The 26,663-nt window shown below is 41.7% G+C and overlaps 1 protein-coding gene across 3 annotated transcripts in view; it reads right to left on the bottom strand.

Moving 5' to 3' along the window:
* Positions 1-26,663, bottom strand: part of LOC104482062 (contactin-4) — a 321,299-nt gene that overhangs the window by 20,813 nt on the left and 273,823 nt on the right. For all 3 annotated transcript variants that reach the window (XM_086755278.1, XM_086755277.1, XM_086755279.1), the window contains one exon: positions 15,317-15,444. In XM_086755278.1, coding sequence (XP_086611404.1) covers positions 15,317-15,444 — 128 coding nt within the window. The remainder of the gene's footprint in view (positions 1-15,316; positions 15,445-26,663) is intronic.

The raw sequence follows: 26,663 nt of genomic DNA, 5'->3' as shown, positions 1-26,663 counted from the left end.
TCTTTGTGTGGCTGAATAACAAATGAAGGTTAATTTAAATCTGAAAACACATTAAGAATGGAACTGCATCAAAGGATACTGGGGAGGGATGCGCCATTATAGCAAATTCAGAGACAAAATACATGAAAATAGATCCACTCCACCGAGAGTACAGAGAGTGTTACTTAAATAACAAGAGGGCACAATACTTCATTTTAACCTCCATTTTACCTGGCGCGATGCAATCTTATCAAACTCTCTCCATGCAATTGTGACAAAGAAAATCATATGTAATGGGGTCTGGAAATGACAATCAAATCTGTCACTCACAGAAACGTGTACTTGCTCTTTATAGCAGCACGCTACAGTGCCTGATTGCACGACAAAACCCAAACACCTTCTCTATCTCTTTGCATTTCAGACTAAAATAAAAGCCACTTCACTTCAGAAGTGCCTTAAATGAAATCGGTGTATTTGACAAATGACTGAACCGTTTGTGACACGCTTCATAGATAACTCAGTGAATTCAAGGTGTTACCTTTTGTGGGCTATTGATTGCAACTAGCTGATATCTGTCTTTTCAAGTATGGAATAATCTACTGTCATTGCAAAAATGATGGCCATCTTACCGAGAAGGTTAATCAGATACAGGAGAAATCATATCTAATCTTTGATAAATTGCAAGTCGCTCAAGGATCAATCACCGCTCCCCTTGTCACATCAGCCACAGGTAATCGTGCCAATGTAATGCCAGGCAGTTTGCCGTGCAGCCCGTGTACAGAGTGGCCAACAGCACTTTTCCCCTTGGTACAGTTTAGCCTGCAGAGATGGTTGATTTATGGCACTTTTAAATATGTTTTGAATAGTAATGACCATAAATAAAAAATTTTCGAAGAGAAACTGAGCAGCAATAATATGATACGCAGGCACACAAACCACAAAATGTTGCAGGAGGCAGAAAGCTGAGACCTACTGAATAAATGGTCATTATTAGATGAAAAAACCACCTGGGATGATTCCAAAGTCAAACTTCTGCCATTTAGCAGCTTTACCACTTCTCAACCCTACTTCTAAAATACAAACCCATTCCAGTTCAGCAGGTTCTCTGCTGCTTCCAGAGGCCTTAACCCTCAGGTTTGGTGAGTGTGTGCTGTTGAGCTGTAATGAGCAATCAGGACTTACTCCCTTACTCTAACTTTCCCCATTTCTAATGTACAATTCCTTTTTGCCCTTCCTCCCTCCAGCTCTTGGCAGATGTCAAAGGAAAAAAAAAAAGTTATTGACTGAAAGCGAGCTATGAAGATTCACTAACTTCAGTTAAGTACCCAATGTACTTGTTTATTAAAAGAGTTTGAATCTCCATCGGAACACAAAACTCAATACAAAAACCCGAAGAACAACGTAGATAGTGTCCCACTGGAACTCAGGGCTATCTGTCAACAGGAAAAATGACCATTTCCATTGTCACCATGGAGTGTTCATCTCCTGCTGGTATTACAACGGCTTATCTGCTGGGTGGGTCGCTGCATCCATCCTGTGAATGTGTTCAACCCAAGGGTTTCTCTAAAGCAGCATCTGCTCCTACTATTTTATAATTAGAATATAATTAGTAGAAGTTCTCGCAAATAGCTCCCATAGAGAAATGACTCTACCACAGAAAGAAAAATCTAAAATTCCCAAGCTATTCACAATCTGCACTAAAAAGAAATCTGGGCACTTCTCTAGTGCCTCAGGAAATTACATCCAGACAACAAGACATAATTAAGAAGTTGTTACGCATTGGGCAGGACAAGGCATGATAATTTGCGGGCAGGCAAGGCAATCAAGTATGCAAATAACTTCCAAAAAATTATTTTCAGTTAAAAAAAATCTTAGGCCAGCTCAAAAAGTCAACCTCAAATTAAAAAAATCAAACTTTTTAATAAACTAAACACCTAGAAAAAGTTATTGCTGTCACAGGTAACATCTCATTTTCTTCTAGTTAAAATTATTTTAAATCAAAATTGAATTGTTTAAATGAAATGTGATTTCAAACAGAAAACGGATGCCTCTAGTTAATGATAACACTGGTCTCTTGCTCAAGTTGTACGTATAAATAACAGAAAAGTTTAAGCCTATTCAGGTCAACTTGTGGAAAATATACATTATCAAAAAGTACCTGCAAGTTTAAGTCAAATCAAGAAAGCCCAATAGCACTTACACCAACACAGCTACAAACCTCTGGAATGTACAAGTATCCAAAAAATTAAGACAGCCAAGAGGAAGAAAAGCAAGAGAGAGGCGGTGATTTTACCTCTCTTTAGTGGGGTATCCAAACCTGCAGGCTTGCACACGGCTCTTGTGAGGGGCAAGCCCCTTAAACACTAGTTTGACTATTTAGACTCTGAATCACAACCAAATACAAACAGGTAAGCTTAACAGAATTTCATCAAAAAGAGAATCAGATCAGCAAAAGAGGAGGAAGAGCAGAGAGTGAAGAGCAAGGCTGCTCGGTGTGGTAAAGGCCAGCACGAGCACAGACCTCGGAGCGAGAGGGAATGAAATGAGTTCTCCTCCTTACTTTCTGTCTGACCTTGAGCAAGTCATTAAAAGTCTCTGCTGCCTTATTTGTCCAGCCTATACAATGGAAATAAGACCTTCATTATAAACTGTTTTGTCGTCTTATACCACTGTGCACAGCAGATATTTTTATTTAAGATTAACTTTTTCTTGAAACCCTGCTGAGACTTCCACACTACCACAGGCAAGATGAAAGCCCAGACACCTATTTCTGAACAAATCAAGTGACAGTAAGAACAGAACCAACAAAACAAACCTTGAAAAAAAGATTTCTGGGCCACAAAGATCTAATTTGTTTCCTGGTGAAGGGAAGATTTCTCAAAGTCCTGTGCTGTCTTGCACAGAAGTGACTCGTGTCTCCATGTTCCAATTAATTAGTGACACACTGAGAAGGCAAATCCTTCTTCTGAGGGATGTGCTACTGTTTCACTCTCTTGTTGGTTGGGCCCTGGTCCTGATGTTACAGGAAGGGGCAGGATGGATCACACGTGAAATGAAAATAGCAACCTCCAAGACCATCCTGTCATTATAACTTGCTCAAAATCCCCAGCTCCTACTCTGCTGAATAAATATTCAATACAGAGCACCATTAAAAAGTGTCCCTGACATTTCTCCTGTTATATGACATTTCACTTCAAATTAGCCACAAGTTTTTCTTGTGTAAATCACTTTGAAACAAGAATCAAGATCCAACTTGCGAAGATACCCGCAAAGAGGAGGAGCAAATAGTGTGTCAGCGCTACCGTCTCTCCTCTCAGCCTGGTTTCAGTGATGGACGAGTTTGGTCCTGAGCACACAAGAGACTTTCTACTGCACACTTAGACATGAAAGGAACTGAAATTTTAATTGATTAAATACTTCTGACTTTCTAAATAAACTCAAATAAAGATTATTATTGAGCTATATTCACAATGAAGCTAGAAGAAAACATGGTACTAAAACCTACAACTTTGATCACTTGTTCTTCATGACAGAGTTAACTTCAAATATAATGAAAACAAAATTCATATTCCAAATGTATGCGTGACAGAGAATGAACCCAAGCCACGGCCAGTTAATTCAGTGACAAAACCTCCTTGTATTTCTGAGCCAACCTGCTTGAGTCACGAACACTCATATCCATGTCATATTCCCAAATGACTAGCTTGAATGCTGCGATACGCTACACCTAGAACTTCACCTTCTGGTGGTGTCTGGTATCAAATTCTCTCTGCCGTCATGGTTTCGGGATTAAGAAAAGGGACTCTAGACTCTGTATTAACTTTGATGGGATTGCTCATAATCTTACTTAAATTGCATGAGAAGAGGCATAAATCAGGTCCCAGGAGTCCCTAATACTGCAAGCACCACCTCGTCATTGTTCAGCAGCGACTTAGTTGCCCTCTGATGTGTCAAAACCCATCACTCCTAGTCTTAATCCATGCGCCACTTGGCTGTTATTATCTGATAAGAACTTTGACTAACCTGTTTGCAATCCAGCTAGGCGCAGGGAGAAAAAACTCACAACAGCTCAAAACCTCAGAAGTTCAGATCTGCTAAGCTGCTTCCAAAAATGCTTCAGAGAAAATACACAAAAGCAGTGGTATTTCCCCAAGTACTGTCCCAAATTCTTTTCTTCAACACTCTCATGCTTTTTCCTCCTGCGACAGAAAATGTGCTTTCTAAACACTCCTCTGTATCTTTGATGTTTAAGAGACAGCCTTCAGGCCAGTCTGTTCTTAGTCGCTATTTCCAAGGATATAAAGTTCTTAGGATAAGAGAGTCATTATCACTTTTCCTCTTTTTTTCTCCAACACGACTTCCTTCATCTTCACCTGAAACACAGACTGTCAGTCACTTTCTCAATTCATATCACGTTTAGATAATTATCTCCCCTATCCCTAACTGCACAGCAATTACTTTGGTGTGGAGAGAAGTGGCTCTAGGGAGACCTGCCCCTGTCTTCCTCAACAGGACCATACACTACAATGATCTCAGTTTTCTCTGTTGCATTGTTTTATCTTAGAGTATGGCAGTAATTTACCCAAGATTTCTGGGATTCCCATGAAACTAATGTCTGGAAGTTCATCTCACTGCATGCGTTGGAAAAGGACAAACTGTATCCTCCTTTGGGATGAAGATCAAACTCATAACGTTAGTAGACTTACAATGTGAGTTTCTTGAGCAAAGAAAAGACATGAGATACAACTGTCACATTTTGTTTTCTAGAAACCAAAATAGTTCAATGAAACTAAAAGCTCTAGGAGACAAATCTTCCACTGCTAGAAATTCCTGGTAACTCCACAAATATACACAAAGCTGCAGGAACTGAGATATGGCCCCTTATATCCAAGCCCAGTTGGACTCCTTATATCTTAAGTAGCCCTTACGTGTGCAGAGTCAGCAGCACGAACTGTGAACTGCCAGAGCCGCCGGCACGGGAGATGTCAACCAGCTCAGTTACCTCCAGCTGCCTGATTCTCTTGATTATGCTCCTGTCTTGCTCTGCGTGGCGGCACAGCCTCGTTAACTGGGTTGTACCAAGACGGTTCGTCCTGCAGATCTCAGCTTTTCCTACTTCTTGTAGCAGCTCTTCCTCAAGGGCTAAAGTAATCCTCTGTAACAGCTAGGGAAATGGGTGGAAAATGTTCAGACACATTCCCTTTCTCATGAATTTGTAACTGTCCCCAGTCTGATAGCAATTTCCAGTTAACAAGCTCTGGCTAAGTTTTTTTCACCTATGAAATTAACTATCGGATAGAACAGTTTGTTCCTTATGCATTATATACAATCCCATACATAAACACACACACATAATCAAATGCGCTACCTTTATTTTGATTAAAATATCTATCAGAAGTCCTTGATCTATAGCTTCATTTTAACTATGTTAGGTTTTCATTTATATTCAAAAACTGAAAAATATTTTAACCTTTCTGAAAGAGAACATGTTAAAATAAATTGAAGCAAGTTGATGAAAAGTGTTAATTAACCTGCTTTTGTCTCATTAAGAGTCTGTGTTTAACCTACAGGTCATCTCTGTCAGCTAATGTATGGATTTGATCTTCAGTGATGAGCTAAACAGCACAATCTTATATCGATGACTGAGAACTCCTGAACCTCTTGCTTTCCTGGCAGAGGACAAGAAAATTCCTAAAACAAAAGCACCGAGCTTTTTAAGGAATCTGTTCTAAACCTTTTTTATTTCAGGAGAGGTTGTAATAATGCTGACTCAGCAAAACATTGTGGGTTTAAGATAAAAATACAGAACAAAAATGTGAAATTTTTTTTTTCCCTTTCTACAAGGTATACAGACATAATGGTTGAACTTTTCTAAAAAAAAGAAAAGGATTTTTTTTTTTCCACATTATGTGCTGAATCAGCTGTATTTATAATCATCAGCCACTGGCTCTTATCTTGACTTCCTTATTTACCTCTGCAGTTTTCAGTTTTAAGACCCCTGACACGCCTGAAGGTTGGCTGGGGGTTGGAGGGACATAGAGGAGAAAGAGGAGGGTGGTGGGGAGAAGAATCTGCTACATTTGCCATTTTCCAGAGCAAATATTTCCCCCCAACTGGCACTCTCTACATCAGAATCAGATAGGCAAAGTAGCTGGAGAAGCTGCTCCTAAGAGTCAATATATTTATAATTCTGCTTTTAAAAATATAACTCTAATAATGGCAGAAACAAGTCCAAAATTGGCAAGAGAGATGGGCTGGAGATCTATGCTTTTTAATATCAAGCTCTTCACCAAGACGACTTTAACCATGTTAATGGCTAAATCACACTGATTGTAAACCAGCCAAAATGAGGCAATTAGTAAGGCCTCTGACGGCCACAGAGAACGAAATGCATGAGGTTTTCAGTGCAAGGCAGATGGATATCTTCAATATATTTCTTATTGTCTGGTTGTGGTAACACATTCAATTAAACTGAATCAGTACTACAGAAGACCCTTTGAATTGCGTGAAAAAAATTAATTGTCTGCTGCAAATTTAATGAAGCTTAACAGTTGTATTATGTTTACAAGTTTTATTTGCTATGATCAGTAAATGTTTACAAGAAAAAAAAAACCCTAACTTATTTCATTTAACTAGCCCTAAGAGCAAACCACTGATATTTTACAGCTGATTTCATTTACATGTTTCTTTGCCACTTACTGTTTTTGTCCTTAGCATCTGAACTGATTTTTTTTCTCTCCCAAATAGGAAAGCGACAGCTCTTGCTGTGCTGTTCAGTCATGAGTTGCTGTGAGTTAAGTCTCACTCAACAGTTTGACCACAAACTTGTGTTATGACACAGTTCCCAAAGGGGCCAATGGCAATGCTCAGAGATGGGTTGGTTCCTCCAGCGTTTGCTGTGCTCCTCATCAATTTTTGAGCAAGGTCACCGACCTTCCCTGGCACAACGCAGCCAATAGTCCATGGTTGTCGTGTTTGACAAGTTCACATCATGGAAATCAAAAGCCAAAGGCGTGTCTGAGCAGACCTGAGGAGGGGTGGCTTTGGGGAAGGCTCAACAGCAGAGGAGGCATCTGCCTCTCATTTTGCAACTTCTGTAATGTCAGAATAATTACAACCTTTTTGCTTCAATTACCTGTCAGAAAAATGGAAATGTTGACATGACACACAGCTATTTCATCTTCCCTGGGAAGCTTTGGGGGCTGACCTGATTTTTCTGATGACCTCAGGTTCTCACCTGAATGGAGCTGGGAGAAAAACCAAATGTTTACCAGACTCTGGTGTAACAACGTGCAGAGATGCACCCTCCAGCTCTGAAACACAAAGGTGAGATGCTCACAGCTGCAGAAGGCAATTTGGATAGGCGTCGTATAACAACCTTGACTGTGGCTTGCGGTTGGAAATGAACAGGTCAGTTGCCTGAAACTACAAAATACTTGATTAAACCTTCTGTTTGAAGTGCCATATGGAGAAGAGCTCCTTAAAAGCTCCCAGGACACTGAGGTATCTACTGGATACCAGCCCCATCATCAGCTTCTACTTGAAGTTTTTCCACCCAGGGTTTGTTAAGGAAATCCAGCAAAGTGCGGCCTGAAGCGTTGGAGTTACCACGATTGAGGGGAGGGAGGAGTACATGCGGCAGATGCACAGCTCGCTCATTTATAATTGTGCCTTTCATGCAACGCTTTGAGTCATAATTTTACTTAAACCTAGCAAAAGACTCTTAATTGTGTCCTAGAAATAATTGGTGTCCGTGGAAATAGTCCAATTAGAGCTGAATAAGTTCCTTTGCAATTTTACAACCAAAGATTATTGCTTTCATTGTCAATTGTTAAAATCAAGCATTTGCGACTAGTTGTGAGTTAGAAGTCAAGAAAGATTTTCAAACTTAAAAATAAGTTATATTTCCTAAACATGAGAATACAGCAGCATGCACTCATGAATAAATCAGTGCTTACATATCTCTGTCTCTCTCTAATCCTTTTTTGCCTATAAACCCCTGATTTAGACATTCTAGAGAACAACAGTTTATACTCTAAATTGACTTTTTCTGCCTGAAATTCTTTAAACAATGTGCTACACCTGATAAGGAATATTCATTCATGTCTGGACTACATATAAAAACTGTGTCCAGCAACTGCTAAAACCCCCCTTGAATAATAATAGAACTTCTTTTGCCTTTTTCAGAGTTCTGAGACTTTGGTTAAGCGCAGAAAATTTTGGCTTTGATACCAGCCGAACGCACACATCGTGTGCTATCCAGTGTAATTACAAAAAGGCCATAAAATATGGACAGCCCCGAAGTGCTGCTCTGAGATTATTCCTTTAAACTCTGCCTCTCTTTTTCAAATTATATTTTGTGCTATCAACACCAGGTGTCATTTAACCAGGTCCTTTCTTAGGGGCTGAGGCATAGCCAACATGAATTTAAATTAGATTGAGTTGAACAGTGAGGACAGAAAAAGAAAGACCTTGCATGACCTTAAACACTGCTGGATCAAGACCGACCTCGGAAAGAGCGACAGAGGGGCTGTTCTTGTTTCAAAATGACTAACCACCAAACCCACGACATGTGGAGGGATGTGTACAGAAAGTGCCTGCCTCAGCTTTCTGGGACAGCTTTCCATATGAGCAAAGAACCATCAATGTATGTGATGGGGAAAAAAATCAGGGAGGTGTAGAGAGGGTTTCTGGTAATGTAGATTGTGGTTAAATGGGTCAACAGATTTAGGTATCTGCTGCGTTGTTCCCCTGCTTAGTGTGAAAAAACTCAACAGCTTAAGGAAAATATGTCTTACCTTCCCTCTTGGGAAAAAAGTTAACCCCCCATCCGACGCAACTGATACTCCAGTTACTCAGAAGTAGTAATGATATAGTTGAAAACAGCTGCTAAAATTCATGGCACTAATTTGTACTCACTGATTAAAAACAAAATAAACCAAAAAAAGGGACATTCACGAAAATACACACTCCTTGCTGAAAGATTAGCATTTTGTACAACTGCAAAGTAAACCCACTGCACAGTTCCTCCGCGGCCAGATCCATCCAGTACACCCTAACACGGGGAGTCGCTTCGTTAACACACCCAACACCTCTGCAGAGGGAGGTGGACATATCTCAAAAAAAAGTTATGTATTTTTGACTAAGAGAAAATCATGTTTATTAAACTCCACCTCATTTATTGATGGAGTCAGTAATGGCGCTATTTGAGCACTGGCTTCGCTGTAGGCAAGTCCAGCATTTGCTGAGCTCAGTGGCACAAATGGCCAGGGCGTTAAGATTTAAGGCTGGCACTGAAGCCAGATCAGATGCTAAAGAACACAGTCAGCAATACCAGCTCTCTTATGCAGAATCAGTGTCTGTGATAACGGAAATAAACTACTTTTTAAGTATAAGCCAAGATATAGACAGACATACATCCTAAGGATGGAAATAATTATGTAAGATCACAACTGTGATCTAAAACTCATACAATAACACTCTGAATATTCATTCTGGATTGAGTTTATCTATGAATATCCAACAGAAAGAACTGGAGTAATGATAATGTGTAAACATTTCCTGAAGAATAAGAGAATTCTCTGAACACCTGTGAGGTATATCATTCAGATGGCATGATTTTCCATGTGATTTTGATCTATTTTGAGTTTTATTATTTAGACTACTAGAACATGAAAGTCTATGTGGACCCTTAATTTATAAACAAATAATACGCTGAAAAAAAAAATCAAACTGAAGGCATTATACTAAGTTGTCTTTAACACAATTAAAGGGGTTATGATGACATCTTCAAAGGTAAAAAGACCTACACATGACTGAAACCCTACTCCTGTGAAATTCAATAGCCGTTGTTTCATTACGGTTTCATGGTGCACACGTGTCTGCGACCAGCCTCTGCGCCGTTCAGCTTCAGAGGGCTGGTGGGTACGAAGGTACCACGTTCACCTCAGCCCAACCGAAGAACATTACGCTCAAATAGAAAAGCAATTCTCTTTCATTGTACATGTGCTCGTTAGCACATTCCAGCTTACAGTATTATGTGGAAATTAAGCCACAAATGACTTGAAGAAACCCTGCACCATGCGTTATCAGCCACGTTCAAAACAAAACTTCTGAAACATGCAATAGCAGACAGATGGTCAGTCATTAGGAAGCGATGTCTCTCCACTGGCACATACCTGTGGAGCTGGAGAACTGAATTCTTCAGTTCTTTATGGGCAGTGTACAATTGATAATCTCTGAAGATGAAAAAATGGTTATTCCTTATCTACTAAAACAACCCATAGCAGTACAAATCTACTCTAGCCCCATGGATATGAGGCAAGCACAAGACATTTTCCAAAGAACACTGACCAAGCGATGCTGAAACGGTGACAACCACCGATGGCAAGGTGGGCCAGGAAGCCTGTCGAATCCCACCAACACCGTTTTTACAGAGTGTGAAGGCTGTGTCCATACTGATCAGCACAGCACTGCCTCTGACCTATGAGCCCAGCTACTTGTAAAGGACTGGAATAACACAGTAAAAATTGCAGGTTTAAAGGCAGTAACGTTTGAAGTCTCTGAAAAGTTACTCGATAACGGGCCAGAATTTACAGTACTTCATCAATTGTTTCAATTTCAAATGCAATACACCAATTCAAATTCAACGTTCACACAAAGGAATAGGTGTGGAATGGAAAATATGCAATTTTATAGAAAATAATTTGGATTACTGTGCTGGATAAAATCAAGACTATCAGCCTATTCAGGCGTGAGGAAAAAATAACCTACTGACATTATTTTTGTATTCTTTTACTGCCATAGTGCTACGGATACCAGCTAACTAAAGTTCTCTCGCTTTCACTGCCTTGAGCCCTCCCATGACAGTCCAAACGAGACGAGCTAATGGCAGTAAGAAAATGTTAAAGGTGCATCATAATGAAACAGGCAAAGTCATCGGAACTTGCTCTTGTCAGAGATGCAACAACGTGACCGGAATTGCTGCTCTTCCTGACAAAACAGAAATGAACAGACTCTACCAAGCATTCACATGCTCTTTCTGCCCATAAAACCACAGAGATAAGGGGACTGGAAAGGCCTGGATCATCCTGCTCTGCAATCTAAGGCAACTGGATAATAAATGGTATGAAAAGCCGTTCCTGGCAGACCGGAGTGCTTTGAAACCTGAGAGCATCTCCAACGCTGTACAATCCCTGCCACGGCTGGTTCCATACCACACAGCTCCAAGTACAGAAGCAGCATCAGCCCTGCTCACCTCTGCAACCATCCATCTGCCGGAGCGCGACACGTTGCTGCTGCCCACTTGGAAATTACAGAGGACCACACCATGACGCTCCAGGCTGTGGAGTCAAGCTGAATGATTAGATTTAGAGACAAACTTATATATAAATGTATATTAAAATGTATATAAATACATATTTAGATAGACAGATAGATTTATTACTCAGAACACAGCCAAAAGGAAAGCAGATGTTTGAGAAGCAGCCACACGTGTCAAGGGTGGGTGCCTCCAACATCCCAAGAGCAAAGCTGGCCACAGGCTCATCCAGATATTTAGTGTTCCTGCTGGCAAAGAAGCTGCATGACAAGGGTTTTCTTATCCTGTGAAAGAAACAGTGGCAATACGCTATTGTCATCTGCATTCCTTATTCCTTTTCATTAGCTTGTTTGTGCTGCTTCTTCCACACCTAATGCTGCCAGAGAAACTTCATTTGGGTCTTGGTCATTGCTACCGAAGGGCACGAGCTGGGACGCTGGCACCAGGAACCTCTCCTCGCACTTCCTATAGTCAGAGCTTTTATTGCAACATCCTTGAAATTAGTTTCCTATTTCAGAGGTGCTGCTGTATTAGCCAGTTTATATCCCTGCATTACATACAACCTCATATTTACAGTCTGCGCCTGTTTACGCTATTTGTCATTTAATCCCCTGGTACTTAGAAAGCCTATAGTTTTCTTTGTGTTTGAAGAATCGAACATTTAGCCTCAAGTACAGGAAAAAATGGAAAAAAAAGATGGAAAATTAATATTTATATATGACATGTAAATACATACCATGTTTTACATAGCTCTGAACACTGGCTGCGGGATTCTCCTCTATCCTTACAAATTCAATCCTGCTTTTGAATTTAAAGGTCAAACTGTACATGCAAGTTTGCAAGATTTCAGGTCTCGGAGGCCAGAGCGGTTCTCATTTAGCACCAACCAACTGAACAAACCCAAACCACAATCTCACTGGTTTGGAAAACCACCAAAGTTCACCAGTTCTGACAGCAGCATGTTAATACACAGCCCTGTGGGCACCCATCAGAATTTCATATTTTTTAAGCTGTCTACTCATGCATAATATGAATATTTATTCCCCTCTCTCTGGTTGTTTGCCAGAGATTCATTTTAAGCTCTTGGTTCTGGTGTAACAGAAGTTCTCCTGCTTCTCCCATCCTTGCCTACACTGTCTTTGACACCGTCGCCATCTCTCCCTTAGAAAGACAATTAAGAAAAAACAAAACATATCCTGCAATGTTAATGGAAGAACATAGGAAGGTTAGAAAAAAAATGTCTTTCGACCTTCACAGTTTTTCACTCAATGACATACGATGAGTTAGAAAAGTATATAAGCATATCTTAAGGTCAAAAAACTCATCAGCTGATAAATTAGTCTTTTTGTACACCAGAAATCTGAGTTAAAATAAGGTATTCAGTCATATTTCCGTCAAAATTCGCCAGTGTTTTACTTAGGGTGGAGAAACTCAAGCATTTCAGTATAAAATACAATATTTTACACAGTTCATTTGGAGTTCAGAATAGTTTCTGCTCTTTTATACTTTTTATGGGATAGACTTTGAAATTGCATTTCTCAGTTTGCTGCTAATATCCACATCTTGGGCTTAAGAGTTTATTCTCTGCTTCATGGCCATGTGTCGCTCCCATTAATGCTAATGGAATCGAGTTAAAACGGAGCACTGAGGGAGAAAAAAGTACTTGCTAATCCTTTATAACCTTACGGCAAAGGAAAGTGGTTTGTAAGCCACGTGAACCCAAAGATCAGGTTCAATAGCTGCTGACTATTGTGCAGCAATAGTTCGGGGGGAGGTTCGGGGGTGTTCTTTGGGTGCTGCTGGGAAGAAAGGATAAGCCAGGAACTACAGAAGCATGGCTCTTCAAGAGCAGAAACGAAACACGGTCTTGTTTTCACCAATTGGCTTTTTTTTTACGGCGGTACAAGTGGTTCCTGAACTGGCGACCCTGATTCAACGCCCTTGGTGCCTTGCAGCACTCCGAAAATAGAGCGAGATAGTTAGATTAGATCTTAGGAAAAAATGTTTTACAATGAGGGTGGTGGAACACTGGCCCAGGTTGCCCAGAGAGGTGGTGGATGCCCCATCCCTGGAAATGTTTAAGGCCAGGTTGGCCGGGGCTCTGAGCAACCTGATCTGGTTGGAGATGTCCCTGCTTCTTCCAGGGGGTTGGACTGGGTGGCCTTTGAAGGTGCCTTCCAACCCAAACCATTCTATGATTCTATGAAAACTGGGATGTCCTCAGCCTGGAGTCGAGAAGCCGGTGCCCCCTGCTGTGAGCATGTGTCACCCTCCTGTGGTCCAGGGAAGGACTTTTGGGCTGTGTTCACGGTTTCATTCTCCAGTTTTGCTCTGGGGCAGACAGAAGCCCATTGACCATTTTAATAACAGACAAGGTCTTTTACACGTTTGCTTTCCCCTGAACCTTGCTTTTTCTTAGCTGTTTGCTGTGGGTGCCTCCTTAGGACAAGGCAGATTAAGAAAAGGCAGAGCCAGCTCCCACACAGATCTAATGCCGATCCTCACTCGTCTCTGTTTTTGTTTGCAGGGACCAACGTGGACAAATGCCATACAAGCTATCCAACCCAACCCCGAGCCTGGGGAAGCCTTGGTGTCGATACGCTACAGAAGGTCCGAAGGGGTAACACTGCCCTCCACCCCGGGTGTAAGGGAAGCAGAAGGGCCGAGTGCCACAAAGCACAACCCCCAAAAAAGCCCATCTGACCATAAATCTCTGACTGGACAGCTAAGGCAGAGGCAAACATTTTGCTCTGAGAAAAAGCTGCCGCTCTCACCGACAGTTTATAGCTGTGACAGGGGCTCAACCAGCTTTATCAGCGCTTGCTGGATCCTGACATTACTTGCTGAAATGTGCTCCGGCTATAAAAACCACAGATTAAAACTTGCATTGAAACACTTTCAAGTATTCCCTGTGTACCATAAAAATAATTGACAGGGAGAGCCTCTACCCAAACACTATCCATCAATGCCAATATATGGGAGAATTAAAACTGACAGCGTTAGAGCCCTGTGATTGATTTATTGCTTTGTAATCAATCTTTCCTGATTTGTTATCCAATATAGGTTTTTCCCTAAATAAGAAGGAGATGGAGAGTGATTATAAGTGTAATAATCTATATATTCATTGTCTATAATAATTCATCAGACACTGGACTACTCATAAGCAGGCCAAAAACTAATTTAAGACATTCGTCTGTGTCTCTCATTGTTTATCAAATTATTACTTTAAATATTTTTGTCACACATTACAGCTTTTCCTTTTGAAAAAAATATTTGACAGAAAAATTCTGAACACACATGGATAAACAGTTTGAACTCCTGAAATGCAGCAATTCAGCCCTGGATAAGAAATAATGAAATTAAATCAGAGTTTGTGCATCTTTTCAAAAATTGTGACATTGGATTGCAAGGGTGAAACTCTGGCATCATTCTGCAACAAGAGAAGATGTATTAAAGAGTTCAGAAGGTTTTCTAAAAGATAACAGAAGCTTAGGAACAGCAAGAAAAAATGAAGCTGAACTAGATAAGACGTTTTTAAACGACACCACCTTATCTCAGGATGCGGAGGGCAACCTTTCTCCACAGGTACGCCACGGCTTTACGCACGTCCTTTGGAAAACTAAATCCTAGGACACAGCTGGCTGCAGCCACAGCAAATATTTCTCAGGCACTATTGCTGGCCATCGCTAGACACAAGTCAACGACATGGACCAGGGACCTGGCATTGTATTACAATGTCCACATCATCCGCAGTATAATTTTAAACCACGTGTGAAAACAAATGCATTAACGAGCTGTAAGCACCATCAGTCAAGTGCCACCACAGACACCTTCTTGCTGTTAACGCTGTCGCCCACCCATGGGGCCCAGCAAGTTTCTGAGGTGCAGAAGACACTTTAATCCCTCTGGGCTCCGCTTGCATCAGCATCAAAGGGGATCAGCACGCGTGGGGCTGCTTGGGATGCTCTTAGACGGTAAAATGGAGTATCAGTCACACGCAATCACAATTGCAATTACCTTTCACAACCAAGCTTCCCGTGCTGCTTGCTGTCCCAAAGTGGTTTGTGGCCACGCAGGTGTAACTCCCCGCATCGGACTTGGTGACGTTGACAATCCGGAGGCTCCCATCGTCCAAAACGGTGATTCTGGAAAGACAGCAGACACAAAAGGTGTGTATTTTTTTTTAAGTTAACATAAAACTCTTTCGAGTCTGCGTTAATTATTGATGGTTCAAATAACAGACAATCCGTTGCCTGTTACAGCGGGAGTTTAGCTGACAGAAATCTCTCAGGACGCAATTCATAAATACTGAATACATCATTTACATTGGTTTTCTGTGTCTTTACTTGAGGGCAACTTTAATTTACACACCAGCAGCTTGTGTAGGTTTTGCACGGGTCTGTCCTTTGATATCCAGCGCTCACCATGACAACCCTTGCAACATGTGGTACACGGGCCACAGCTAAACATCTCCACGCTCGCTGCTTAACAATGTAAAAGCTTCTGCCAAACAGATGCAGTGAAGCAGGTGTTTCATGGGTGCTTTTTTTTCCAAAAAGGCTGATGGCTTTTCAGCAAGGGTACCACGCTGCCAAGCTTCCCCTCTGCGCTCTCCGCCTCTCTGCCTGCAGTATAACTCAGCTTATCTGCAGTTGCACTTGCAGGTTTAAAAAACAATTAAAAAAAAAAAAATCCTGTTTCTTTCCCATCCTCTCCTCACATACGTACTCCCCATACATGTCTCTCGGAGGGCGGGAGGCTGGCACGTTAATTCCCAGCCCCTCCTTGTGCACAAGGGCCGCACTTTAGGCTCGCCTTGTGTTGTGCTTTTGTTTCTCATGAACTGGCTTTGCCTCCTCTTCCATTTTCTTCTGCTCTGCTCTAAGTCAATGAAAACAGAAAACCTGATCTTGCCCAGTAAATCCCATCAAAATATGAATGACTTGTGTCCACACACTTGGAGGCATAATTTAAGGAGACTCCAGAAAAATCCTTCCCCCAGCCTAATATCACCTCCTTTGGCAAAACAGGTGGTTATATGCTCAATATCACATCTTGCAGCACGCTCTGCTTTCTCCCCTTCAGCCACTTTCAAACCTGCATTGAAAATTTTCTATTAATTCCTGCCTTCTCCTGCTCAATTATTTCCCAGTTTAACTAATTTGAAAGAAAATGAAGAAGCCTTCACGCATCCTTAATGCCAATCAAGCTCTGCGCAACTGGATTGAGAAATTAGGAGGAAAGAAACTTGGCAAACACCACTTGAACCACTGCAGAGAGACTACGATGACGGTACGGAGCGAGAAGGAGGAAGACTGTGCAAGATGCTCCGACAGCATCCACCAACCCTCTGTCCTGGCTGGCCTCTCCCTGACCTGCTCTTGCAGCAGCCCAATGACGGTCAGACCAGCTGGCAGAGACCGGGAACAGCGGTTGTATTTCACACATCAGTAGCGGTGATACTAATAGAAGTTTCTCAACTGGCTTATAGGTCTCCAAATTGTTGCAGTCAGTAACGTTCACTACTGTAATTTATTTTTTTGCAGGAGTCCAGTGCCATATATTTGCTTCTGCAGCAGTTACTCCAGCTCAATAATTGGAAGAGAGTAGCGTATAGCTACTTGTCTCTTATCTTTGCTCCTCCATTGGCACAAATCAATGCCCGTGTTACATCAAACGTGCACTGGAGCACAGGACTTGCCACACTGGCCTCCAGTGCAGGAGCCCAGGCAGCAGCAGCACCAGGCGCTCCCAAGGAATTATTTACTGCTGTTATCAATTTCAGGTCTTCAGAAACAACAGCGCCTTTCTGAAAAGCTGAAAGTGCCCTTGGGGTGCATTAAAATTCAAATCAATAGGAACGACAGCACAAGCTCAGCAATGTGCTGCAGCTCCAGCAGGACCACCTGGCTCCAGCACTGCCCCTGCCAGGCTCTGCACTCACTCCCTCAGCATTTTTGCCATCTCAAGAAATCCAGAAAAAAAGTGATGTTTTAGACTATTTCTGTACAGTTGAGATTTTTATTTTATTTATGTTGTAATTTCAGCCATATGGTTGAAACCTATTTACCAGATAATCTCTTCCATAGATCATTTTAATTGCATCTGTTGATGAAACCAGCTTAAATTTCAGATTTAATGCCTTTTCTGTCTCTATCTTTTTCATGCTATCGGTTTCCTTCTAAGTCGTCTTTATTCCCAATGCAAAATTAGTTTGTAGTTAATGTGGTCTGGACCACCCTAGAGACAACCTTTGGATGAGGACAGCCAATCCACCGTTGCCTTTGGCACATCTCTGGGAGCTACTGCTGTCTTTATTTCCTTCCATTTCCAAGCTGAAAGCCACGGCTGGCTGGGTTTACAATTTGAGCACACGGGCATCCTTTAACTCTGGTAACACACTGCAAAGGGTTCAGGTGGGACTTGCACCGAGTTCTTAAAATCCATCTCCAGAGAATCTCCAGGCGTGTTTAATTCTCATCTGGTAACTAAGTAATTCCCTGCACACTCCTGTAAATAACCAGCATTAAAACTGACAAACAACTGAGCAAGTGAACCAACTTTTTAAAAAGTAAATCAGGTCATTAAAACCTTACTGTGACTCATTGATTAGGAGGCTTTATGGTTATGTAGCTTTTTTTTTGCTGAGGGTGCTTTTTCCTGCGCTGAATGTTTTCTCCTCTAATTCGAACCCAAAGTGTTATAAGTTAACAAGTAATTATTTTAACACTTTGAAATTTGTTACAGTTAGTTGAGAAAGTAGGAAGGACTTTCACTGATTTTGCTAATTCACAATTTCTTTTTTTTTTTTTTTTTGCAGACATATCTGCATTAAATGAGAGGAGAGGCTCATTTCAGGCCACTGAGGGCTCTCAAACTGCTAATTGGCTTGAAAGCAAACATCCCTTCATCAACCACTTTCAGCAGTTTGGTTGAAAAAGTTCTTTCAAGACACAAAGTTCAAATTAAATGAAGCACTGTTGAGTACACTTTCTTCCTCTTCTGAAATACACCCTCAGAACGTTTTCTAATAAGATGCCTAGGAAGACATAAAAATAACCCACGTTTCCAATAAACATGTGTATTACTTCAGAGGGCTGGCTGCTGAGTATGCACCTCTTTAAACCATCACAAACTCAAAAAATGAGCTATTGATTTGGTACAGAACGTTCTGGGTTCCCTGACACTACTAACAACAATGGTGGTAACAACCACTAAAAATGTAAATCCCTTCTGGTACAGGTTAATGCAACTGCTCTACTGATAACGTGGCTCATGGTCACCACTAATATCAGAAAAATAATCAAAGAAGATAAAAATATCCATTTGAAAAAAGATGATATAAGATAGTTTAGCATCCTTATATAAAGAAAGGTCATCTCTTTTAAAGATAGCATTTGTAAGAGAGAATCTGTTGGTCTGTGTTGTCAACTGGAGATTTGAGGTCCACAGAGAGCAGAGAGCCATCTGAAATTAGGAGATAAAAGGATTGTTTGTTTCCTAAACCAAAGCTTTGGGTTCTTCCCCAGGAAGAGCTGACCTTGTCAGTGTTTTGATCAAAACTCTTCTGGGGACAAAGGACCTTTAAAAATGCTGAAAGCATTCCTCCCTAGCCTTCCTCGCCCATTTTTTTTTGTCACTGCAGCAGCAAGGTTGCAAGCTGAACACTTTGCATTTCCCTGAAGAAGCCTTTTCCAAAGCCAGCAGGCACACAGGTTCCACAGCAGCTTCTCGTTGGTTCTCCGTGCCCGACGACTGTGTGTGCCCTTTGCCAGCTCTGCCTGAATTGATGTGTCTTGAGCTGTTTGTCTATTTGGTTGGTGTGAACCTTGAAAAATACATCAAGGAGAAAGATGCATCTTTATGCTTGCCAAATACAGAAGTGTGTCCTCCAGCTGCAGAGTGGTGTCATTCAAAGATGCCCAAGCCACCTAGTAAGGATCTACCCTGGCATCATGGCCACACCTGCCCGCATGGCCAGCTGTCTGGACCAATAGAGCAATACCAACTTGCCCAGTACCTCCAGCACCAGCTGGAGATGGATGGAAGAGGTCAGGAAAATCTGGAACAGTATGAGGAAAAATAGCAGTGCATAATCATTTTGGTGTGATCTATTCACACTTATTTTTCAGCTCGTGATACATCTGCCATATCTGTTAAGTCGCCCATCAGCAGGTTATGTTACCTCCAACCCCAAATAGAGCACAATAAATCTGATGCGTGCAGCTCACCGCAGCATTCCCCACCACTGGGCAGGATTCCCAGGAGCAGATAAATATTTCTCAGTCCGTAACATATGCGTTTAGAGACAGAATACGTCCTGTGGAGATCAGTAAGAGTTTTATCACCGACTTTGTGAAAATGAGATCAAGCCCTTATTTGGAATATAAACGATGACTGAAAACTGCAAAACTCCCAGAGCACATAATAAAACTAAGTATCATTAATTATCTCCAGCCCAGCTCCAAGGAAATCTGACCTTTGGGTGTCAGACTGCATCACTTGCATCTACCAAAGCATGCCTACAACCTGCTACTCAAGTTTGACCCCATGCTTTGACGGAACACTTGCTTAAAAATCCCAGACTCATAATATCTACTGTAACATCTTGCCCTGTTATTTAATTAAAAGAAAATCTATGCAGGTCCAGGAACCAAATACATCACCACTGCAGAGCCAGGGGTTGCTCAACCTCACCCGCACCTTGCAGCCGCCCGGTGAAAGCCTTCGCGGGGATAAGTAGCAGGTCTACGCGCTAACCTTTTCACCGCGAATTATAGTCTAACTCGCAAAGTCCACACACCCCCGACACATCTGCACCAGACAGATGATACTGCAGGTATCCCGCAATATATTCTTCTCAGCTTGCCCTCTATTTTCCGTTCAGCAGATGGAAACCTGTGGAATACAAACGGACTACAAATGCAGTGCATGTGGCAGGCTGCGCGCAACGGGGCATCCCAGGGGATGCAGCGTGCAGGCGGGCAGCACACCTATGGGTCCACAGATTAGGGCTCAAGTGACTTTTTTTTTTTACCTCTCAAAAGATTTTATTAGCACTGTTGTAATGAAATAAGGTATGTTGTTTCTTATCTCATAATTTTAGCATTTTAATTTACGAAATACAAGTGTAAATGCACTTGGTTTCACTGTTGATTAAACACATGCATCTGAAATATTTCATGCTTAGCCAAGTGAATATTTAATTCCCCCCCGCCTCAAGAAACAATGCTTAGGATGTCTGATCTTTTTTTCTATTGCAGGGAGAAAAGACGTCTTAGAGTAAGCATTTAAATGAATTTCAGTTGGACGAAACACACACTGAGTGCAATTTGAGATAAAACTACCATTGATCCCTTCATGTACAGCCTTTGTGGCAGTGGCTGACATGGCTATTGAAAAATACTGTGGTGCCAGAGTTCTCCTAAGAGATAATCCATCTTCTGAGAGAGGATTTAGGTTAAATGTACCTGTGAAAAACAGTGTATTTCAGCTGACATGATGAATGGCCCATTGTCCATCCTCCGGAGCCTTGCTTCGGCTGGGGGGGGTTGGAAGCAGAGGAAGAAAGCAAAAGCACCAGACTCGACTGCAATCTCAGCGGTGTTTTGCTTAGCCTTTTCTCATAGTTCAGAGGCAGGAATATCTAGAGCAATTTTCAGCCTAACAGCAACTTTACTTCATGCCACAACTCTACTGCAAATGTAAATGATTCCAGGCAATTGCATTATTTATCAAATTATTTCTATCACATGTCTTTGCAGCAGGTTATTACCTTTTTAATAACGCTTCCCATGCAATGAGGCAGAGACTGGGATTATTAAAATGATCTCATAAATGCAGTATTGGCCATTAAGCTATTTCAGGAAAACACAGTGACATTTAGAAATACTCACAGGTTTGGCCGAGAGGGGGGATTTACTGCTCAGAGCACAGCCATCCCCAAAATCAGGGATGCCGCTCACGAGTACCTGCTCGTCACTTGAAGAATGGGCTGGTTCGGAGTATGGTCCACAGCTAATAATTTCTGTGGCCCTGGGATGCTGTCTTTGTGTGTGCCTACAATCTTTATGTTGCATAAATAAATAATAGTAAGGTCAGAGCTTTCTGCTTCATAAAATTAATGCCTGTTAAAGTATACGCCGAAGTCAAAGCCAACTTCTTGGAGCTTCTCTCAATACCCTTGATGGTCCCTGGTGTGCAGGGAGGAGAGGGCAATGGGAAAGCCCTGATCCTAACCCTCAGCACCTTGTCACGCCATCTGAGACTTCCCACTCTACATCAATACAAGCCAAAACCACTCAGCATTGCCCTGTAAACAGACAGGTCTTTCCAGGCTTGGGCTTCATCCACATCCTGTTACTCCAGATGTTTCTGAAAATGGGTGAGAAAGGGATGGTGTCAACACTGCCACTAATGTGGGACACCAACACATCCTGAGGGCTATGGCCACGATGGCAAGAAGAGCAAGGATGGGATATGTTGGGTCCGTGCCTAACATCTGTTATGATAATTCTGAGTGAAACACAGAATTATACTGTCCGTTGGATTGGCACTACAGGGGTTTCCATTTGACCATCCATCTAAACTCACAACTGATGTGGACAGTGGTCTTCTCCGGGACCTGTTAGTTTTGGCTCACATAACTGTCTACAGCTTCTTCAGTACTTATTTGTCTGTAACTACTTGTCTTTTCACGGTTCACAGAAAAGCCTGAGCTAATTTAGAGCCTCAGTCAAAGACCATTTAATTTAGTGCGTGTCTTTCTCTTGGTGAAAGCATGCATTAGATAAGGCCTTCCTTATCCATGACAACTGGCAGGTCTCTTAACAGCAAACTCTCTATAATTAATTTTCAGGTAAGAACTATATTTGCTCAAAATAAACTGAGGTAAAATCTTGTTCCGTTGCGTTCAGTAGAACATTTCCCACGAGCTTTGCTGGAGATACATTTTAAATAGAGCTAAAGAGCCTGAGAATTAAGTGTTTGAACTCCTGAGGTTGTGTGTGGCACAACTACGTAGGGCTGCTGGGGGTCTCTTGTTGTGGGAGTGCTTCTCATTCCGTAAAATATATATATTTTGTCCAAGGAAAAACACTGGCTGGATAAGACACTGAAGAACATGACCTTTGCCCCACTGTCACTAGTACGTCGGAGTCATGGAGGACACCAGGAGGTTTACTGCTAAATTACAGCAACAGTGAATTGGCTGTGCACCTACTGCACAGAACTTGGGTTCATTTGGCATTTTCTGAGCTCTGGGACTACAACAGGAAAGCATAAAGAATTGAAACGAGCCTTTTGGAAGGTCTTCCTAGGTAATAGCTGCCCTTACCTTGCTGCATCAAAAAATACGGAGTACTACACTTTTTGTTTTCTTACTTTGTTCTTGATATTGATCTCTGACAAAACACTAAGAACTCTTCTTCTAGGGATGTGAACTGTGTTTACATCTTAGGCTTTTAATTTACAGGCTTGCTAAGTATGAAGAATTAAAGCTAAGGAGAGTTAAATTGCAATTCTTTCAGATTATCACAAAAAACTGTAAATATTATGCTAGATAGAGAGGGAAAAAATAGAATATATTTTGCTCAGAAAAATATTTTTGAGAAAATAGTAGAGGCCCCCTTGGCAACATCAAACAACATAACTCCACCGAATTCAATATCAGCTTAAACTAGTCACGGATCTGGCATCCTAAGTTCTCCCACAATTTTCTTCTTCAACAAATTGTTTATCTGCAATGACGGAGTAGTCCAAATAAATAATACTGCATCCAGCCAATATAAACACAAAAGCTGTGCTTTGTCATCGTCTTCTCTTTTGTCCATAAATTTTTAAGACAAGTCTGGAAGTGACAAAACCTCATCCCAAAGGAACGGGGCGCCGGGAGGGAAAGAAGGGAGCATTTACAGCTATTAGAGACTTCATGTAAATTGTTTAAAGATGCCTAGAGTCATAATTCAAATACAGAAATATCCCTAGGTTATCTAAGAGCAGCAGCTCTCTACAAAATATCTTTCTTAAGGGATGCTGATAATGGGGAGAAACAAATGAAAACCAAATAGAAACACTTCTAGGGACCCTGAAGGAAATGAGTAGGCTGTCGTGAATTTCAAATAATAGAAATCTTCTGCCTTCTCTCCCTTACTGCTCTTTTTTTTTTCACTACACACAAAATAAAATAAATACAGTAAGAAAGATCATGTCATGAAAACAAATATTTGAGGAGGCAAAGGAAAGCTCGTTTTTACAGCTTTCATTCCTGAGACATGAGGCAACGATAATTTGAGCTATATGGGAAGATTTTGCAAGTCTAGAAGGGTCCAGTGGTGCAAAGAGCCAACTTTCCCTTGATTTTGGTGGGAAATGAAGACCATCCTCTATGGGAAACTGCCCTTTTGACACAGCTCTTCAACTTTGCTATTTATTTTTACAGACTAATTTCACCATTTGCCATAGCCGTGACAGCCGCGAGGACGCTGTGAAGGCTGGGGATGCTCTGCACCCACAGCCCCAGGACTTCTCCCCTGGAGCGGCTCTTGCTGGTGGCAGCGGAAGGGCAAAGCACACTTGCAAACCATCCCATGAAAGGCTGAAACATCTCTTTACGCTCAAGTTCCCACCCAGAGACACACTGCTCCCCACAAAGCGAGGTGAATCTTGTGTAGAAAGCAACAGGTGCTGTGAAGCATTCAGTCTACCTGATGTTCAGTGAAATATTTGCTGTGCTCATCCTTCCAGGCCAGTAACTATAGCCAGACGAACAGAGATTAAGTGACTTCTCCCAGTCTATGAAGAGGAACAGTGGAAATCCGAGGAATCAAATTTGGAAGTGCAGCCTCCAGCCACCCTCGCCAACAACTCCTTCCTTGATGAGGACAAGCCATCACCCTCTACCTACAGCAAATGCTTTGGATGTTTGGAGAACATGAGCATTAAAGGGAGCTCCACTGAAGCCCATAAAAATTATTGTATTATGAAAAAAAAAATCTGTGCAAGATTTTCTGTGCTGACACAAACCATTTCTGGAAGCATTCGTGAGATCAGAGCGGAAGCAGTAAATGCATTCTCAGCTTATTTGTTCCAGCTGATACCACCCAAATAGAAGCCCAAAGGCATGGTCTTTCAAAGATAAGACATCTTTTTCTCTAGATTTAACAAAAAAACCGCTCACAGTAAAGATAAATTACCCACTCCACTTGTAATTGATATTAACATAGATCTGCAAGATCCAGAGGCACATTTACATCACTTAAAAATGATGTTTAAATAATCATCAAAAATATCACCAAGTCTGGTAGGTTGGCCAAGAAGTTCATTAGGATCCTTTTTCCCCTGTAGACATATAATTATTTCATTGGATTTAAACATGTGTTTCTTAAAGTGTAAAATCATTTACACTTACAAGTTTCTCTAACTGTAAAATCATTTCCTTGCTCTTTATCATGAAAAAATCCAAGAGAAGAAACACTTGATAATAATTTTTTCCTTCAAAATGCGACAGACTTACTAAAATCATTATTAGTATTTTCTTCAATTGGAGGACAAGCATGAACCACGCATCAATTTCAAAGTGCATTTAGGAGACTAATTACAGGCATTTATTTTTGAAAGCGCTGGCTGCAGCACGCGCTCACAACGGAGAGAAATCTGCCTCGCTGCTGGGAGCCAGATCCTGCCGCCGTCGGCACAACAGCACTGCGGGGAGGAACGTGCTCTTTCCTGGAGCGTCCTTACAGAGAGGAAGAAATAATTTGTAGCTCTATGCATGGTACCTAGAGATGAATTTAATAATCGTAATAAAGATGAGACACCTCAAGCAGGAAAAGCGGCAGCTGTTTAACAGCACGCAGCAAGTGCCAGTGTTTCCGTTAAGGACGTGTAAACATGGGACACGTCCTGCCACGCTCTGGAGCTCTGACGCCTCTGAGACGGGGCTCTCTGGATGTTCTGTCCTCTCCTTTTGCCCACCAAGCAGGGCTCTACTTTTAAAATTAATACACAAGCCTCAAAGTAAAAGCCTGTTGACTTCTCTAGATACCTTGGGTCACAGCAGCACCATGAGTTTGGTCAAACCATGGCTGGGCTGTGGTCGCAAGCTCGTTCCAGCAGCAGCAATGATATCCTACATGTGTATCACCAAATACTGCAATAACACCACGCTGAAAACAATCTGCTGGGAAAACAGGAACAGATTGCTGATGTTACAGGAGATTGTGTCAAGGTGTGAGAGTCTCTCTCATTTCTGGAACACCAGCTGAAACTTGGCACAGGTTGGGATCACATTAATCGGCATCTCCGGTGTGCTCGACAATAGTTTGTGGCTGGTTATAGGAAATAAATTTCTAGCTCTACAGGGGTAGAGAAATGAAATTGCAAATTTTAGGGATCCCCATAATTACTTTACACGTACAAAACAAAACGGCACTGAGCCTGGATTCTACATAACTCTCTAACCCTTCTCTGATAATGTTTTGCTAGAAACATTTGCCCAAGACAAAGCAAGAATGAACTGGAGCTGCTGACATACTATTATTGAATGGTTTGGGTGGGAAGGGACCTTCAAAGCCCATCCAGCCCAACCCTCCTGCAAGGAGCAGGGACATCTCCAACCAGATCAGGTTGCTCAGAGCCCCGGCCAACCTGGCCTGGGATGTTTCCAGGGATGGGGCACCCCACCACCTCTCTGGGCAAGCTGGGCCAGTGTCAGTGCTGAAGAAAGGTTCAATCATCAGAAAGCTGCTAGAGTGAGGCAGATGGACAGCCAAGCATTGTGGAGAGACCATTTATAGGGTTACGCACACAAGTGTACAATAGATATCTCCAACTACAAAAGCAACACGACTTACTGTCTTTGCCAGATACACACAAATAAAACAGGTCCATTTAACTGTCCTCAAGAAGTGAGGAAAAGTTAGTGCCCTACTCCTAAAGAGAAGTATGGGAAACCTGACCGGTTTCCACCAACAGATTTCAGATCATACCAATCAGTGGTTTTTACTGTTGCACACAATAAACTACAAGTGCTTAGTGTTGAGCTGACAGACCCACAGCCACGATGAGCTTATGTTAAAGCATCCTGTCACGTTCCAGAACAACACAGAGCTAAAACCAGCTTCTGCTGGGAAACAAACAGTCCATGGACATGAGGCCACCAAGCCTAGGACGATTGCTTTCCAAGACCTCCGACCATTGAATCAAGTGGTTTCCTGGTTCATTTTAGCTTTCTTTTTGCAGAAAATTGATTAAAGTAAGTTGACACGCTGGTTATTTCAGATGTTCCAATGAAGTAGAGCCATCTTCTGCCACTGTCTCTGAAAACTAAGACAAATGCTGCATTGTCGATTCAAACTTCAAAAAG

The sequence above is a fragment of the Chlamydotis macqueenii genome, chromosome 10 (assembly GCF_036417535.1).
Source record: "Chlamydotis macqueenii isolate bChlMac1 chromosome 10, bChlMac1.mat, whole genome shotgun sequence".
In the NCBI taxonomy this organism is placed as follows: domain Eukaryota; kingdom Metazoa; phylum Chordata; class Aves; order Otidiformes; family Otididae; genus Chlamydotis; species Chlamydotis macqueenii.
Note: the sequence above shows the minus strand (reverse complement) of the source record. Positions and strands in the feature narration are given on the sequence as shown.